This window comes from Sinocyclocheilus grahami, unplaced genomic scaffold, assembly GCF_001515645.1.
Source record: "Sinocyclocheilus grahami isolate Dianchi unplaced genomic scaffold, SAMN03320097.WGS_v1.1 scaffold1178.1, whole genome shotgun sequence".
Lineage (NCBI taxonomy): Eukaryota > Metazoa > Chordata > Actinopteri > Cypriniformes > Cyprinidae > Sinocyclocheilus > Sinocyclocheilus grahami.
Genome location: NW_015506357.1, coordinates 131,126 through 150,087, shown reverse-complemented (window position 1 = coordinate 150,087; position 18,962 = coordinate 131,126). Strand labels below are relative to the sequence as shown.

Here is an 18,962-nt window from a genome sequence, read left to right as displayed (position 1 = left end):
GAATGTACAGCGCTCTCTCCCACCTTCAATACCACGACTGAGGTGCCCTTGAGCAAGGCACCGAACCCCCAACTGCTCCCCGGGCGCCGCAGCATAAATGGCTGCCCACTGCTCCGGGTGTGTGTTCACGGTGTGTGTGTGTGTTCACTGCTGTGTGTGTGCACTTTGGATGGGTTAAATGCAGAGCACTAATTCCAAGTATGGGTCACCATACTTGGCCACTTCACTTCACTATACTACATTGTTTTGTGTCGGTTTCGTGTGGACGCAGATATTTCTTGAGACGAGGGGGAAAAAAAGATTGGATAGGGAAAGCTCTGGCTTCGTGTGGACGTAGCCTTAGTAATTCTGTGCTTTTGTCATTTTTAGTAGTTAACTTTTATTAAATATAGCTATTTAGGTTTAATTTATTTTCATTTCAGTTTTAGTTATTTATTTCCAGTTAGTAATTTTAGTACTTCAGCTTAAACTTATAGCTAACTTGTTTTTATCTAATATTTATATTTAGTTTTTCAGCTTTAAGTTAACTCAAATGTTTTTAACAGTTTTAGTTAGGGTTAATATCTTGGAAAATTGATATTTACAACTCTTACATCTCAGTGCATGAGTAACATTTGAGGTAGTAAAACTAAAAAAAATGTAAATGTATGCACAACTGCAACCACACACCCAATATTACAATGTGCAGTAATGCGGTCAATTACAATACAGGAAATTGCTGCATATGGCAGGAAATTGTGAATGGTGTAACACTATTTTCGGACAGCCAGTAAATGTTCTTTCTCTCAACAGTTTAATGATATTCTGCTGTACACAACTCCCGTTCAGTCTGGCCAGTATAAAGTCAACAGCATGCTTTCCCTGGCTGGCATGAAGGTCAGACATCCACCATTATAATACTTCCTTACATACACACACAATCTCACAAGATTTGTAACGTGTCGTGTGTGTCCCACGTCTTCAATAGGTGAGCAAACCAACTCAGGAGGCCTATCAGAATGAGTTAAACATTGAGAGTGTGGAACGCTCCTTCATACTGTCTGCCAAGTAAGAAATACACACACACACACACACAACCGCAATGATTTGTGTGTGGGCTCTACATTAAAGAAATATCAGCAGTGCAAAGAATAATTATACACGATAATGATCCTTTGATCACTTGTGCCAAAACAGTTTTTGGTACTTATGTTTAATTAAATTGAAATCACAGACTGTAAAATGATGTTTGCAGTTCAGCCACAGAAAGAGACGAATGGCTGGAAGCCATCACTAAAGCAATAGATGACTACACCAGAAAGAAGATTTCTTTCTTTTCCAGTCGAAGCCAGGAGGTGGGTGCATTTAAGTGTGATTGATTTTAGGTGTATCTTTCTGTGTGTTTTCATCAGATTTATAGGGTCTTCACGGACATGTGTATACTGCAAAAATTGATTTTTGTCTTCTTTTCAGAGTAAATATTACAAAATTCTTTAAACATACATTTATTTGAGATGCAGAATGACATAAAATACAAAGTCTTGTTTAAGTCTTGCGTAAGAAAACAATATCAGCCAAATTTGGTGAGAAAACTAAAATTGTTTTCCCTTTAGTTTTTCTTACCATATTGTGAGATATTGGTTCTTGTTTTAAGTATGAATTCAACCTAATGCAATTTAAAATACAAATTCTGATAAATTCCTTAACCTAATTCAAAAAAATACATTTTTCGTTTTGCATCTCAAATAAATGTATTTTGATTTAAGAATGTTTAGATATTTGTACTGGAAAACATGAAAAAACTACTTTTCTTTTTGCAGTAATACTGATGTATGCCAGTTTAATGCTTTAAGAGCTGTGCAAAAAGTGTAAAATATTCATTAAGCATCCACCAGAAATATTCATGTCAATTCAAGTCCAATGCTAAATAATCAGAATTCTAATTCTCAGGAAAAAAAGAAGAAAAACAACTATATATATATATATATATATATATATATATATGTATATGTATATATATAAATATATAATTGAATTGATTGAATTGTTCATTCAAACTGTTAAAACACTGACCTAAGAACATAAAAGTATAAAACTATTCACAAACAATGTACCAGAACTATTCCCAGCCAGGCTGATGCCAAAGTGTTTTGTAATTTTATGAAAAATATGGATACTCGAACAATTTAGTCTTTAACAACATAAACAGATATTCACAAACTATTCACACCATCCGATATGTGGAAAATATCTGGGAAAAGTTCAGATGTCTGAATAAATTGTTTGGCATTCATACAAAAAAAAAAAAAAGCTTCCAAATAAAAAAGCAACCGATAATTGCAGAACAATATTTCAGACACTTTTTGAAGGAGCTCATAAAGATGCACTCTCTCTTTTTTTTTTTTTTTTTCCTGTGTAGTTGGAGGGAATCTCTGATGATGGTCTACCGCTGGGCTCTAAAGCTCCTATCTGGATTCCGGATTTGCGAACGACCATGTGTATGATCTGCACGTGTGAGTTCACGCTCACCTGGAGACGCCACCACTGCCGTGCCTGCGGGAAGGTTGGTAATAAGAGAAGTTCCAGGCCTTTTTTTATTTTTGAATGGAAAAATAGGTCTGATTTCCATTTGTTGTGGCAACAGGTGGTGTGTCAGGCGTGTTCATCCAATAAATACTACCTAGAATACCTGAAGAATCAGCTGGCACGAGTGTGTGACCACTGCTATATTAAACTACAGCACAAGGGTACGAGATTTCTGCTGTCAACCCAACTTTTCTTCTCTTATTTCATATTCTCTTATTCCCACGTAGTAGTGCTTTTTTTTTATTGGACATGCTTGTTTTTAATGATGCTCATATTCAAATACAGCGCATAACCAAACCATTTGAACACCTTAGCAACCACATAGCAACAGTGTTGTTATTGTTAACTAAAATTAAAGTTATCAGTAGTAAAAATATAATATGAAAACTTCGGAATTTGACATTAGAAAGCACAACACTAGCTGTGTAGTTGCACAGGGAAATACTACGTATTTTTTCTAATGTGCTGTTTTGCTTTTGTGTATTAGGCGACCAATCCAGTGTGTCCGTTTCCCCTAGTGGGCGGAGTTCATCATTTGCTTTTTCTAGAAAACAGAAGAAGATTCCTTCTGCCCTCAAAGAGGTGACTTGAAGTTATACATTACCCATAATGCAATGGCATGCAGCATTTACGCAACTTTATGTAATGTCATTGTAATGAAGGTGACTGTTTCTACCACAACGCTGATGTCATATTAATACTAGGGATGCACCGAATGTTTGGCAACCGAAATTAATATAATAAGCGGAAAGACAGAATAAATTGTACCGAACAATGACGTGATGCTATCAAATAGCAACCAGCGTAAAGTGAGAGGCGGGCACTCTTTATAATGCAACAAACATGTCAGCAGTGTGGAAGCATTTAAAACTGTCCGAGAAAGACGCAAAAATCATTACAAGCACCGACAGCAAGAGACTGTTTAGTACTGCATCGCATGTCTTCGATGAGAAGACGAAGGGGTGATTGTTGCTGGTTTACTGTATGATTATTGAAATTTACTGTATGATGTGCTCAGTCACATTTTTATAAATTTTTACAAGGCATGTGACAATGCGATACGTGCGACGTATTCATAATGAGACTCATTTATAAATCTGCTGTTGTCAACAAAAAGAAGAAGCATTGAGGTTTTCCTGCGCGTTTCCGCCAAAACAAAAGTTGAGAAAAAGCAAGAACTCTTATCAACATTTATAAATGTTAGTATTGTAATTTTACTGTTGTTCTCTAAAATAAAATAAAAAGTACGACAATAATAATGATAATAATTACAACAGCTCTGTTAATACATTTATTATAACTAGAGGTCGACAGATAGTGGATTTTGCCAATACCGATAGCTAGGTTGGACCACACTGGCCGATACCGATTAATTAACCGATAGTTTTAAAATTGATACTGAACAAAAACTAAAAGTGCTTTATTAACAAAAACAGTACTTAACCATACTAGTAGTAGTAGTAAAAAAAATAATAGTAATAGTAAATGTTGAATTTAACACACTCTAACAAGGAACAATACTTACACAGCTTTCATTCATCTTAAAGCTACAAATGGAATCTTATTTTAAAGTGTTACCATTTAATTTCAACTGTCATGCTTAAAGATGCATATCTTTAAATATATACACAAAGGCTATAGCATTAAAATTATATATATATGGATATTGTATGTATACTCTCACACTTTAACTGCTTCTATTCTTGAACACTTGATGATTATCTAATCAAAATAAAAGTGCAGCGCTGAGTCTAGGAGAACTCACTGGTATCACACACACTCCGGACGCTCTGTTCAGCGTGCAGTATCAGGTGTCTAAACAAATAGCATGTGTCTAAACAAATAGCACGTGCGGTCAGTGATTTCAACCACTAGAGGCCGCTCTCGCACTGTGTAATGACCGCAGACCCTTCTCAGCCGCTCCAGCAACGGACGCAACCCGGAAAACTATCGGCATGGATTTTTGTCGATAACCGATAGTTCCAGCAATCAACTATCGGTGCCGATAAAACCGATACATCGGTCAACCTCTACAAGAGACCTCCTTACTGAAGTGAAAGTGTTGACTGGTGTCACTATCTCGCGAACGCGCCTGTGGATCTCCACCAAATTCGGGGGATCCCTTCAGCTCGAGGAGCCCTATCGAATGCCACCCTCCGCGTGTCGGTAGCCCTCCGGGATCGCTTGATCGGTCGGCGCGGACCGCAATTTATCCACCCCTAACTCCCAAACCCTGGGGGCTATCGACGCGGTGCGTATTTGCCTCGCTGTTACGGAGATATGGCCATTCAAAATTTCAATGGTTTTCCATAGACTTAAGCTTTAAAGCGTTTCATCCAGGTCTCCAGTAGCAAATAGAGGTCGACAGATAGTGGATTTTGCCAATACCGATAGCTAGGTTGGACCACACTGGCCGATACCGATTAATTAACCGATAGTTTTAAAATTGATACTGAACAAAAACTAAAAGTGCTTTATTAACAAAAACAGTACTTAACCATACTAGTAGTAGTAGTAAAAAAAATAATAGTAATAGTAAATGTTGAATTTAACACACTCTAACAAGGAACAATACTTACACAGCTTTCATTCATCTTAAAGCTACAAATGGAATCTTATTTTAAAGTGTTACCATTTCATTTAAACTGTCATGCTTAAAGATGCATATCTTTAAATATATACACAAAGGCTATAGCATTAAAATTATATATATATGGATATTGTATGTATACTCTCACACTTTAACTGCTTCTATTCTTGAACACTTGATGATTATCTAATCAAAATAAAAGTGCAGCGCTGAGTCTAGGAGAACTCACTGGTATCACACACACTCCGGACGCTCTGTTCAGCGTGCAGTATCAGGTGTCTAAACAAATAGCATGTGTCTAAACAAATAGCACGTGCGGTCAGTGATTTCAACCACTAGAGGCCGCTCTCGCACTGTGTAATGACCGCAGACCCTTCTCAGCCGCTCCAGCAACGGACGCAACCCGGAAAACTATCGGCATGGATTTTTGTCGATAACCGATAGTTCCAGCAATCAACTATCGGTGCCGATTAATCGGCAAAACCGATACATCGGTCGACCTCTAATTATAACATAGTGTTCAAATTGAGATCTGTAATATTTTCTAATGTTTTAAAAGAAGGCTCTTCTGCTCAGCAAGGCTGCTTTTAATTTTACAGTAAAAAATAGATGCCTGATTCAAGAAGGGGGTCTGATGGTCAAAAAATATTATTTTAGTAACTTATTAATTTTAAGTTAAATTGTGCTTTGTTGGAATAATGTCTGCTAGAATGTTAAAAAATGTTTAGTGTTAAATATTTTTAAATTGTTGTTTTGTAATTGACTTTTTCTTTGAAACACAGACAAAACAGCAAAAAGCACATTTTGGCTGAAAACCGTGTTTGGTATTCGGCCTTCGGGCCCAGTGTTTCATTTTGTTCGGTTTCGGCTTCGGCCAAGAATTTTCATTTCGGTGCATCCCTAATGAATACATTACTATTAAAGTGACATCTCGCTCACAGGTGTCTGCCAACACTGAGAACTCCTCCATGAGTGGATATCTGCAAAGATCCAAAGGCCAAAAGAAACCATGGAAGAGGCTGTGGTTCGTCATTAAGAACAAAGTCCTCTACACTTACGCCGCTAGTGAAGTATGCAACCTTTACTTAATTACTTGTAATAACTTTTAGTGTTCTGGAAGCTACTCATAATTTATCAATAGAAGCTTGACTGATGATTATCTAAGTAACTACACTACAATACGAACTATTTTTTAAAAAACAGCTAATTGCATTGAAGCTACCTAAAAAGATATACTTTTTGGCAGTATTACTATTGTTGGCCAAGGTACACTACTAACAAAAATTAGGGGGATCGGGAAATGTCTGCGAGCTAGGACTCAAACTCGGGACGCCCAAATCGCAACAGCCGGTGTTGACAAAAAGTGATTTTCCACTGAGTGGTACGACTCGGCTCGTGTTTCCACTGCAGTTTAGTACCGCTTTAGAGTGGGTGAGATTAAACACATAATGGGTGGCCAAGAGCAGAGTGACCTCCTGAAAACTTTTTCATTCCGCGTCGCCCCATCAAGATCTCGCTGGATCCACTTCTCGGCTATCAACAAGAGGAACGTCTGTACTTCCTCAACAGACCACGAAACAGCCATTTTTTGGTTGTAAAAAAAAAAAGGTGCGCTCGTTCAAAACGGTTGTTCATTCAAAAAAAAAAAAGTTGCGTTCGATCCTTCGCTGGCTGTGCTGATTTAAATCTAGCGGATCTGTTGTGTCTCGTGTCGCAAGTTCAATGACGCAGGTAGTGATGATTTTCTCCGGCCAATCAGTGATCAGCAGGATTTACACGTCACATTTTGGTAACAGTACGGCTCACTTGGAACCTCAGCCGAAGTGGTACTAAAAAAAGTACCAGGTGCTGTACACAGTGGAAAACCCCCCAAAAGTGAGCCGTTTCATGCAGTGGAAAAGCGCCAAAAGTAGCCAACTATTGAAACATTTTCTACCGATTTGCTACTAGCTACTATTAAAACAGATATACAGTATTTCACAGAAGTGAGTACACCCCTCACATTTTTGAAAACATTTTACTCACACTGAAATAATGGTGGCCACACAAAATATTGACACTTTGGGCCCAATTTGGACATTTTCACTTAGGGGTGTACTCACTTTTGTGGCCAGCGGTTTAGACATTAATGTCTAAAAGGGTACAGCAAATTTACACTGTTATACAAGCTGTACACTACACAATAACTACACACTACACGCAACGGCACTGTATGTCGGCACGCTGCCTACAAGGCTATCGGCGCCAACAGAATATATATAATTTTTTACAATGAAAGCAGTATCTGTTTGGGACAAGAAATATGAATGTATATTTATTTAAATATACTTCAAGCTGCAAACATAATTCAGTTAAATCTTGCCAATTTTCAGTATATCACTATAAAAAAAGATGTAAAATTCCACACTGACTTTTGTTCATTCTCTATGAATGTTTTTTTAACCACTTCATTTATGAAATCAGTTTCAATTTACTCAAATGAATCAAAATGTCTCAACACTACACTGTTTTATACCAAAAATGTATGAATTTTTACACTCAAATTTTAAGTAACAATGATTTCACAATAATTACTTAAACTGTTTTACAATGTGACAAAAATCAACATTGTAGCTCTTTGTCATGCTACATTGCAACTTGTTAGTAAAGATAGCTGGTTACTATAAGAGTTACGTTAAACAGCCAAAAATCATACACAAATAATCAAGATTTCAGCATCCAATTTGAACATATAAAGTCACACTTTATAGTAAAACTAAAAGGATCCTAATCGATGTCCACAAAACTAGAATCCTCTCATGGTTAGCAGCAAAACTATCTACCATACAAGAAACCAACATCGTAAACATTGCGATAAATGACTAAACATGTCACATTCTTTTCCTAAAGCATATACAATCAGCATGGACAGTTTTGAGATGACCTTATTTTTTGCAAAGCTACAGGATTATTTGTTGGAAAAAAAGTTGCTTGTTATCAGAAAAACTGTTATGTAAACAGCTATTTTTGCAATACTGAAAACTGTAATTACGTTAATAGCATCACTGATTTAGTCGATTGTTCCCCTACACTGCTTTTTGATTCATAGTGACATGAGAGTATGCAGATGTGTATGACGTAATAAAAGCTTTCACGTGATGATGATTGCGTTGTTTTCAGGATGTTGCGGCATTGGAGAGTCAGCCACTGCTGGGCTTTTTCCTCCGAGAGGAGAAGACGGGACCGGCTCAGAAAATGCAGTTTAAACTGTACCATAAAAACACACTCCACTACATCTTCAGAGCAGAGGACATCCCCACTGCTCAGAGGTACAGAAGCACTTGTATGGAGTTGAATAGAGTTTGTTCTATGAATCTAGTCTAAGAGTCGTAATCTGTGCTGCTTTTTTTTCAGATGGATTGAAGCATTTCAAGAGGCCATGATCCTTTGACTGGTCTGGATTGGATTAAGTGGAATGAATGAATGTCGCTCCTTTGGGTTTCTGAACTGTTTACACAGGCAGTGAGTTTAAAGATGCATAACTCAAAACCCAGTTTGAAGCAAAGGATGCTGGTAGATGTAGTTTATGCATTAATCTATTTTAAGCAGCCTAATGAAGGTAAATTGATTCAGTCTGCCTCCATTGTGAGGCATTAATCCATCGTTTTGTTCTTAATGTCATTTTTAGGAAACACTGCCTCTCTGTGCCAGCTCCTTTTGGTGCTTAACATTACCATGAATCCTGCCCACAAAGCATTCAGGGTCAAAAACGTCAGGCAATGACTGGTCATGAGCTCTAGATATAGACGTTTTCATTGACTCCTGACCAATAGGTTTGCTTATGAATCTTATTTAAATCTGAATGAATCCTGCCCACTTTTCTGAAACACTCCATTATGATAGTACTTAAGTACTTAACCATACTAGTAGTAGTAGTAAAAAAAATAATAGTAATAGTAAATGTTGAATTTAACACACTCAACAATACTTCAATACTTACACAGCTTTCATTCATCTTAAAGCTACAAATGGAATCTTATTTTAAAGTGTTACCATTTAATTTCAACTGTCATGCTTAAAGATGCATATCTTTAAATATATACACAAAGGCTATAGCATTAAAATTATATATATATGGATATTGTATGTATACTCTCACACTTTAACTGCTTCTATTCTTGAACACTTGATGATTATCTAATCAAAATAAAAGTGCAGCTTCTCAGCCGCTCCAGCAACGGACGCAACCCGGAAAACTATCGGCATGGATTTTTGTCGATAACCGATAGTTCCAGCAATCAACTATCGGTGCCGATTAATCGGCAAAACCGATACATCGGTCGACCTCTAATTATAACATAGTGTTCAAATTGAGATCTGTAATATTTTCTAATGTTTTAAAAGAAGGCTCTTCTGCTCAGCAAGGCTGCTTTTAATTTTACAGTAAAAAATAGATGCCTGATTCAAGAAGGGGGTCTGATGGTCAAAAAATATTATTTTAGTAACTTATTAATTTTAAGTTAAATTGTGCTTTGTTGGAATAATGTCTGCTAGAATGTTAAAAAATGTTTAGTGTTAAATATTTTTAAATTGTTGTTTTGTAATTGACTTTTTCTTTGAAACACAGACAAAACAGCAAAAAGCACATTTTGGCTGAAAACCGTGTTTGGTATTCGGCCTTCGGGCCCAGTGTTTCATTTTGTTCGGTTTCGGCTTCGGCCAAGAATTTTCATTTCGGTGCATCCCTAATGAATACATTACTATTAAAGTGACATCTCGCTCACAGGTGTCTGCCAACACTGAGAACTCCTCCATGAGTGGATATCTGCAAAGATCCAAAGGCCAAAAGAAACCATGGAAGAGGCTGTGGTTCGTCATTAAGAACAAAGTCCTCTACACTTACGCCGCTAGTGAAGTATGCATCCTTTACTTGTGTAATAACTTTTAGTGTTGAGGAAGCTACTCATAATTTATCAGTGGAAGCTTGACTGAAGACTAAGGGCCAGATTTACTAAACAGAGCAAATTAGAGTGAGAGCACAATTCCAAAAAAAGCGCTAATGGAAGTGAACATTTTTGCGGGTGATTTACTGGCAACGTGCAAATTAAAGAACACAGACGCAGCCATAATGCATTTCCATAATCACCAACACAATCTACCAAGAGCAGCGCAAATTAGCATCTGCATTAAGACATGCTTTTTTGGAGCTTTAAATAATGGCACAAATACCAGTAATTTGACGAGCGCAAACGTTACTAAATCACGTTGCATGATTAATTTTAATACTCTCCACCCATAAATTTTGCATCTGAACGGGAAACTCCTACAAATGCATATTCAATAAGGTCAGGTGCAAAAATAACGGTCCACACCTTTTCAGCGCTAATTCTTTATTGCGTGTCTTTAGTAAATCTGGCCCTAAGTAGTTACACTACACTACAAACTATTAAACAGCAAATTACTTTGAAGCTACCTAAAAAGATCAGGCAGTTTTGAGAAGCTTTGTAACTTGTCATTGGCCAAGCTACACTACTAATAAAAATGAGCTAACTATTTTCTACCGATTTACTACTAGGTACTATTGAAACTATTTAAAGCGGATACGTTTTTAATTATATAACCATTATTACATTATATAATTTTTTTACAATGAAAGTAGTATCTGCACAAGAACTATACATGCACTAATAAAATGAACAAAAAAGACTTTAAGCGGTAAACATTCTGTTAAAGGTACAATATGTACGTTTTCGCCACTAGAGATCGCATTTTCAAAACAATGGTACATCTTCACTTTGTTGTTTATGATGAGAGAATTTGCGTCAGAGCTGAATTCAGTCAACAAGCGCGTGCACTGAACAAAAACTCATCTGAACGCCTCTGATTGGCCATTGCATTCATAAGCTCAGCAGACTCGTGTGTGATTGGTTATAATGCGCAACACTGTAAAAATGCGTAAAAAATCATGGCGCAACATTGATCAGATTTAAATGTAATGCTGGGGTCAACAGTTTATATTTCATTTTATTTGTGACAGCCGTAATAGATGTAGTTTAACTGTACAGCAGCATTTGTGTCTGTGTGTAGCCATAGTTTCTACAAGCAGGTATATTGCGGATATTACATCATTGATCGGCGACAATGACCAGGGACGAGTCATTATTTAAAATCGGAATTTCTCTGGATTTACAACATAACATAAAGACACAACTGCATAAAATATATAACACTGTGCAAGTAGTTTTTGGATATTTTAATACGAAAATCTTACATATTGTACCTTTTAAATGTTGCCAGTTGTCAGTATATCACTACAAAAACAAAGAGGTACAATGCCACATAGGGACTTTTGTTTAGTCTCGGTCTCATTTTAGCGATTTACTAAAATGAATCAAAATGCTCAATGCTACACTCAGATTTAGCTATTTTATGTTATGATTTAGATTTTACAACAAATACTTAAGAACGGTTTTACAATGTGACAAAAATCAACAATGTAACGCTTTGTCATGCTAAAATGACAAAAATCATACACAAATAATCAAGATTTCAGCATCCAATCTGAACATGTAAAGTCACACTTCATAGTAAAACTAAAAGGTTTCTAATCGATGTGCGCAAACCTAGAATCTTCTCATGGTTAGCAGCAAAACTATGTTACTGTACAAGAAACCAACATCACGATAAATGACTAAACATTTCACATTCCTTTCCTAAAACACAATCAGCTCGGACAGTTTTGAGATGACCTTTGAATGATTTTCTTTTTGTAAAGCGACAGGATTCTTTTTGGGAAAAAGTTGCTTGTTATCAGAAAAACTATTATTATGAAAACAATAAATTTTTGCAATACTGAAATCTTTAATTGCGTTAGTAGCGTCACTAGTTTAGTCAGTTGTTCCCCTACACTGCGTTTCAGATGTGTGTGACGTCATAAAAGCTGTCATGTGATGACGATTGCATGGTTTTCAGGATGTTGCAGCTTTGGAGAGTCAGCCGCTGCTGGGCTTTTTCCTCCGAGAGGAGAAGACGGGACCGGCTCAAAAACTGCAGTTTAAACTGTACCATAAAAACACATTCTACTACATCTTCAGAGCAGAGGACATTCCCACTGCTCAGAGGTACACAAGCACTTTGTTGTATACCGAGTTGTATAGAGTTTGTTCTATTAATCTAATCTGTGATTCATTGCTTCAGATGAAATCTATGCTGCTTTTTTCAGATGGATTGAGGCGTTTCAAGAGGCCATGATCCTTTGACTGGATTAAACCGAATGAATAAATGTCATTCATCTGGGTCTCTGCACTGTGTACACAGGCAGTGAGTTCGAGGATGCATAAACATCAAAACCCAGTTTGAAGCAAAGGATGCTGGTAGATGTAGTTTATGCATTTATCTATCTTAAGCACCCTAAATGAGGGTTCAATGAGTGGCTGTTTAATCAGTCTGCCTCCATTGTACTTCAGAAATGTAAGGTATTAATCCAATGTCATTTTTAGGAAACGCTGCCTCTCTGGTCCAGTTGCTTTTAGTGCTTTCAAGGTCAAAAAAGTCAGACAATGACTGGTCATGAGCACTAGATACAGACGTTTTCATTGACTCCTGACCATTAGGCTTGCCTATGAATCATATTTCAATCTGAATTAATCCGAATGAATCCTGCCCACTTTTCTCAACACTCCATTATGATGGCATAGGGACAGTCTGAATCTAATCGCAGTATCACTTGTTGCCTGAAGAAGATTTAAAAAGATTTGGTCAGGGGTGTGATTCATAGTCAGGTCTGAATGTGCATGAGCAAGTATGACAAAGGGATGTCTGATGCCAGGTCGCACCTTTGGAACGGTCATGTGGCGCAGTCTGGCATGGTGCATTATGGGAGATTTTGGATTCAACTGTGAAAGCTGGGCCTTAATCGTGACGCACAGAGTGACTTTATGTATAAATTGTACAATGCATAAAACCATTGTTTTGGACATTGATGGTGAAAGTTGCTGTATGGTTTTATGAATGATTGATGCATTGAATGTGACCATTAACGCAAAAAGTTTGGGTTTTTTTTAAAGAAAATTTTAGTGATTGCGACAGTTTACCTAGACCTATGGTTTTACGAACAGTCCATGCGTTACCTGCATGATTTACGCAAAAACAATTTGAAGAATAATTCACATATTGAATGTAAAAAAAAAAGCATACTTTTTTTATTATGAAAGACTGACCTAAATATATATATATATATATATAGATATAATGTGAGCAAATCCATAAGAATTTTTTTCATGCTTACATGAACTGTTTGCATTGCATTCAACAGTTCATGCAAGCGTGTTATTTTTACGAACAATTCATTATTATACGCCGACAATTTGTGGAAGAATGGTTTTATGAGCAATTTAGTTTTTTTTTTCTGCTTCACTTTCCTGAAAAAAATGCCCTTTTTAATTTGGTTTTTAGTCTGTTACTGTTGCAAACATTTTTTAAATAATCTTAAACATTTTTTTTTTTAACTCTTTTGTACAAAGTAGGTGTTTTGACTATCGTTTTAAAACCTTCTACTGGACAGAACTGGAAGTGTACATATTTTGTAAATGGTAATATAATGCAGGTGTATTTAAAATAGTTCAGGCTGTTTAATGGCCTCAATGAATTATGGGTAGTAAAGACACAGTGCCAGGCTGGCTAACTCAGCACTGTTTTAACTTACTATACAAGATATTATAGCACACCGGCTGTGAATACAGAGAGAAAAACTAGTGCTCTTATCAGGGAAAGATATAACACGCATTAAATACTCTAATGCAGCACCTTGTTCAGGACCACATCTCTTAACACTTATGACCTGATTATATTCTCTACAGTTTTCACTAAGGTCCTTTGTCAGCTCCAGCCACAGAAAGCCACTGATCTTTCACTGTTTGAAGTGTAACGAGAAATGAATATTATTTGTTTAGCAGTAATACGTTTCGATATTGATCACATTTGTGTGTTGAATGTTGGTTTACATTTTGTAAGATTGTTTTGCAGACATCTCGCTCACAGGTGTCTGCCAACACTGAGAACTCCTCCATGAGTGGATATCTGCAAAGATCCAAAGGCCAAAAGAAACCATGGAAGAGGCTGTGGTTCGTCATTAAGAACAAAGTCCTCTACACTTACGCCGCTAGTGAAGTATGCATCCTTTACTTGTGTAATAACTTTTAGTGTTGAGGAAGCTACTCATAATTTATCAGTGGAAGCTTGACTGAAGACTAAGGGCCAGATTTACTAAACAGAGCAAATTAGAGTGAGAGCACAATTCCAAAAAAAGCGCTAATGGAAGTGAACATTTTTGCGGGTGATTTACTGGCAACGTGCAAATTAAAGAACACAGACGCAGCCATAATGCATTTCCATAATCACCAACACAATCTACCAAGAGCAGCGCAAATTAGCATCTGCATTAAGACATGCTTTTTTGGAGCTTTAAATAATGGCACAAATACCAGTAATTTGACGAGCGCAAACGTTACTAAATCACGTTGCATGATTAATTTTAATACTCTCCACCCATAAATTTTTGCATCTGAACGGGAAACTCCTACAAATGCATATTCAATAAGGTCAGGTGCAAAAATAACGGTCCACACCTTTTCAGCGCTAATTCTTTATTGCGTGTCTTTAGTAAATCTGGCCCTAAGTAGTTACACTACACTACAAACTATTAAACAGCAAATTACTTTGAAGCTACCTAAAAAGATCAGGCAGTTTTGAGAAGCTTTGTAACTTGTCATTGGCCAAGCTACACTACTAATAAAAATGAGCTAACTATTTTCTACCGATTTACTACTAGGTACTATTGAAACTATTTAAAGCGGATACGTTTTTAATTATATAACCATTATTACATTATATAATTTTTTTACAATGAAAGTAGTATCTGCACAAGAACTATACATGCACTAATAAAATGAACAAAAAAGACTTTAAGCGGTAAACATTCTGTTAAAGGTACAATATGTACGTTTTCGCCACTAGAGATCGCATTTTCAAAACAATAATAAAGGCGAAGTTTGATGACGCTATGAAGGAGGATGTTCACGGATGAGGTAATGAATAAATTTTTTATTACCTGTACCTTCCATAGTTATTCAAACAGCGAATAAATTATACAGAGAATGCAAGCAAAGAACATTTATACTGTCAAAGAACATTATGACTGACTTAAGTCTAGCGCGAGTTTAAGCACTCTCAAAAAACTCCCCTTATAATCAGTAAAGCTGTCTATACACGGTTTTATGAAATAATCTCTTACATCATACGTACATCTGCGCTTTGTTGTTTATGATGAGAGAATTAGTGTGAGAGCTGAATCCAGTCAGCGAGCGCCGTGCACTGAACAAAAACTCATCTGAGCGCCTCTGATTGGCCGCTGCGTTCATAAACTCAACAGACTCGTGTGTGTGATTGGTTATAATGCGCAACACTGTATCATGGCGCAACACTCAGCAGATCTAAATTTAATGCTGCGGTCAACACTTTTCATTTGCATTTTATTCGCGACAGCCGTAATAGATGTAGTTTAACTGTACAGCAGCATTTGTGTCTGTGTGTAGCCATAGTTTCTACAAGCAGGTATATTGCGGATATTACATCATTGATCGGCGACAATGACCAGGGACGAGTCATTATTTAAAATCGGAATTTCTCTGGATTTACAACATAACATAAAGACACAACTGCATAAAATATATAACACTGTGCAAGTAGTTTTTGGATATTTTAATACGAAAATCTTACATATTGTACCTTTTAAATGTTGCCAGTTGTCAGTATATCACTACAAAAACAAAGAGGTACAATGCCACATAGGGACTTTTGTTTAGTCTCGGTCTCATTTTAGCGATTTACTAAAATGAATCAAAATGCTCAATGCTACACTCAGATTTAGCTATTTTATGTTATGATTTAGATTTTACAACAAATACTTAAGAACGGTTTTACAATGTGACAAAAATCAACAATGTAACGCTTTGTCATGCTAAAATGACAAAAATCATACACAAATAATCAAGATTTCAGCATCCAATCTGAACATGTAAAGTCACACTTCATAGTAAAACTAAAAGGTTTCTAATCGATGTGCGCAAACCTAGAATCTTCTCATGGTTAGCAGCAAAACTATGTTACTGTACAAGAAACCAACATCACGATAAATGACTAAACATTTCACATTCCTTTCCTAAAACACAATCAGCTCGGACAGTTTTGAGATGACCTTTGAATGATTTTCTTTTTGTAAAGCGACAGGATTCTTTTTGGGAAAAAGTTGCTTGTTATCAGAAAAACTATTATTATGAAAACAATACATTTTTGCAATACTGAAATCTTTAATTGCGTTAGTAGCGTCACTAGTTTAGTCAGTTGTTCCCCTACACTGCGTTTCAGATGTGTGTGACGTCATAAAAGCTGTCATGTGATGACGATTGCATGGTTTTCAGGATGTTGCAGCTTTGGAGAGTCAGCCGCTGCTGGGCTTTTTCCTCCGAGAGGAGAAGACGGGACCGGCTCAAAAACTGCAGTTTAAACTGTACCATAAAAACACATTCTACTACATCTTCAGAGCAGAGGACATTCCCACTGCTCAGAGGTACACAAGCACTTTGTTGTATACCGAGTTGTATAGAGTTTGTTCTATTAATCTAATCTGTGATTCATTGCTTCAGATGAAATCTATGCTGCTTTTTTCAGATGGATTGAGGCGTTTCAAGAGGCCATGATCCTTTGACTGGATTAAACCGAATGAATAAATGTCATTCATCTGGGTCTCTGCACTGTGTACACAGGCAGTGAGTTCGAGGATGCATAAACATCAAAACCCAGTTTGAAGCAAAGGATGCTGGTAGATGTAGTTTATGCATTTATCTATCTTAAGCACCCTAAATGAGGGTTCAATGAGTGGCTGTTTAATCAGTCTGCCTCCATTGTACTTCAGAAATGTAAGGTATTAATCCAATGTCATTTTTAGGAAACGCTGCCTCTCTGGTCCAGTTGCTTTTAGTGCTTTCAAGGTCAAAAAAGTCAGACAATGACTGGTCATGAGCACTAGATACAGACGTTTTCATTGACTCCTGACCATTAGGCTTGCCTATGAATCATATTTCAATCTGAATTAATCCGAATGAATCCTGCCCACTTTTCTCAACACTCCATTATGATGGCATAGGGACAGTCTGAATCTAATCGCAGTATCACTTGTTGCCTGAAGAAGATTTAAAAAGATTTGGTCAGGGGTGTGATTCATAGTCAGGTCTGAATGTGCATGAGCAAGTATGACAAAGGGATGTCTGATGCCAGGTCGCACCTTTGGAACGGTCATGTGGCGCAGTCTGGCATGGTGCATTATGGGAGATTTTGGATTCAACTGTGAAAGCTGGGCCTTAATCGTGACGCACAGAGTGACTTTATGTATAAATTGTACAATGCATAAAACCATTGTTTTGGACATTGATGGTGAAAGTTGCTGTATGGTTTTATGAATGATTGATGCATTGAATGTGACCATTAACGCAAAAAGTTTGGGTTTTTTTTAAAGAAAATTTTAGTGATTGCGACAGTTTACCTAGACCTATGGTTTTACGAACAGTCCATGCGTTACCTGCATGATTTACGCAAAAACAATTTGAAGAATAATTCACATATTGAATGTAAAAAAAAAAGCATACTTTTTTTATTATGAAAGACTGACCTAAATATATATATATATATATATAGATATAATGTGAGCAAATCCATAAGAATTTTTTTCATGCTTACATGAACTGTTTGCATTGCATTCAACAGTTCATGCAAGCGTGTTATTTTTACGAACAATTCATTATTATACGCCGACAATTTGTGGAAGAATGGTTTTATGAGCAATTTAGTTTTTTTTTTCTGCTTCACTTTCCTGAAAAAAATGCCCTTTTTAATTTGGTTTTTAGTCTGTTACTGTTGCAAACATTTTTTAAATAATCTTAAACATTTTTTTTTTTAACTCTTTTGTACAAAGTAGGTGTTTTGACTATCGTTTTAAAACCTTCTACTGGACAGAACTGGAAGTGTACATATTTTGTAAATGGTAATATAATGCAGGTGTATTTAAAATAGTTCAGGCTGTTTAATGGCCTCAATGAATTATGGGTAGTAAAGACACAGTGCCAGGCTGGCTAACTCAGCACTGTTTTAACTTACTATACAAGATATTATAGCACACCGGCTGTGAATACAGAGAGAAAAACTAGTGCTCTTATCAGGGAAAGATATAACACGCATTAAATACTCTAATGCAGCACCTTGTTCAGGACCACATCTCTTAACACTTATGACCTGATTATATTCTCTACAGTTTTCACTAAGGTCCTTTGTCAGCTCCAGCCACAGAAAGCCACTGATCTTTCACTGTTTGAAGTGTAACGAGAAATGAATATTATTTGTTTAGCAGTAATACGTTTCGATATTGATCACATTTGTGTGTTGAATGTTGGTTTACATTTTGTAAGATTGTTTTGCATTTTTGGGAAACATTAGATACACCAGTTTTTTGTTTTTTTTTTACTTTTAAGAAAAACATAATTGCTATTTCTGATGATTCTTGTCCATTTTGGCACTAGTTCACTGTTGTATCCCAAAGTTCTGTGCATCTCCAGAAGGTTTTACAACACCAATTTGTTAATATCTTGAGGAATTCAAGGGAGTAGGCTATGCCCCGACATAAATGTAAAGCGCAAATACTTTTTAATAAATATTTGTAATGTAATAAGATAGCATGTCTGTAAGCCTGGTTAAACGTGGTTTCATAATGACTTGGGGG

General features: G+C 36.5%; 2 protein-coding genes across 2 annotated transcripts in view; both read left to right on the top strand.

Moving 5' to 3' along the window:
- LOC107567667 (FYVE, RhoGEF and PH domain-containing protein 6-like) overlaps positions 1 to 13,347 on the top strand; it is a 29,307-nt gene extending 15,960 nt beyond the window's left edge. Inside the window, exons 13-21 of the mRNA XM_016253377.1 lie at positions 793 to 876; positions 968 to 1,047; positions 1,235 to 1,334; positions 2,399 to 2,542; positions 2,624 to 2,726; positions 3,053 to 3,147; positions 6,097 to 6,225; positions 12,107 to 12,255; positions 12,357 to 13,347. Coding sequence (XP_016108863.1) covers positions 793 to 876; positions 968 to 1,047; positions 1,235 to 1,334; positions 2,399 to 2,542; positions 2,624 to 2,726; positions 3,053 to 3,147; positions 6,097 to 6,225; positions 12,107 to 12,255; positions 12,357 to 12,393 — 921 coding nt within the window. The 3' untranslated portion in view covers positions 12,394 to 13,347. The remainder of the gene's footprint in view (positions 1 to 792; positions 877 to 967; positions 1,048 to 1,234; positions 1,335 to 2,398; positions 2,543 to 2,623; positions 2,727 to 3,052; positions 3,148 to 6,096; positions 6,226 to 12,106; positions 12,256 to 12,356) is intronic.
- Positions 13,348 to 14,177: 830 nt separating this feature from the next.
- On the top strand, positions 14,178 to 17,852 carry LOC107567663 (FYVE, RhoGEF and PH domain-containing protein 6-like). The gene is made up of 3 exons (XM_016253372.1): positions 14,178 to 14,302; positions 16,612 to 16,760; positions 16,862 to 17,852. Exons 1-3 carry the CDS (start codon positions 14,201 to 14,203, stop codon positions 16,896 to 16,898), a joined length of 288 nt encoding a protein of 95 aa, XP_016108858.1. The 5' UTR covers positions 14,178 to 14,200; the 3' UTR covers positions 16,899 to 17,852.
- The last annotated feature ends 1,110 nt before the right edge of the window (positions 17,853 to 18,962 follow it).

Coding starts and splice junctions, on each gene's coding strand:
- LOC107567663 (XM_016253372.1), top strand. CDS start 14,201: ATGAGTGGATATCTGCAAAGATCCAAAGGCCAAAAGAAACCATGGAAG. Junction 14,303..16,611: donor ACACTTACGCCGCTAGTGAA/GTATGCATCCTT, acceptor CATGGTTTTCAG/GATGTTGCAGCTTTGGAGAG. Junction 16,761..16,861: donor GACATTCCCACTGCTCAGAG/GTACACAAGCAC, acceptor TGCTTTTTTCAG/ATGGATTGAGGCGTTTCAAG.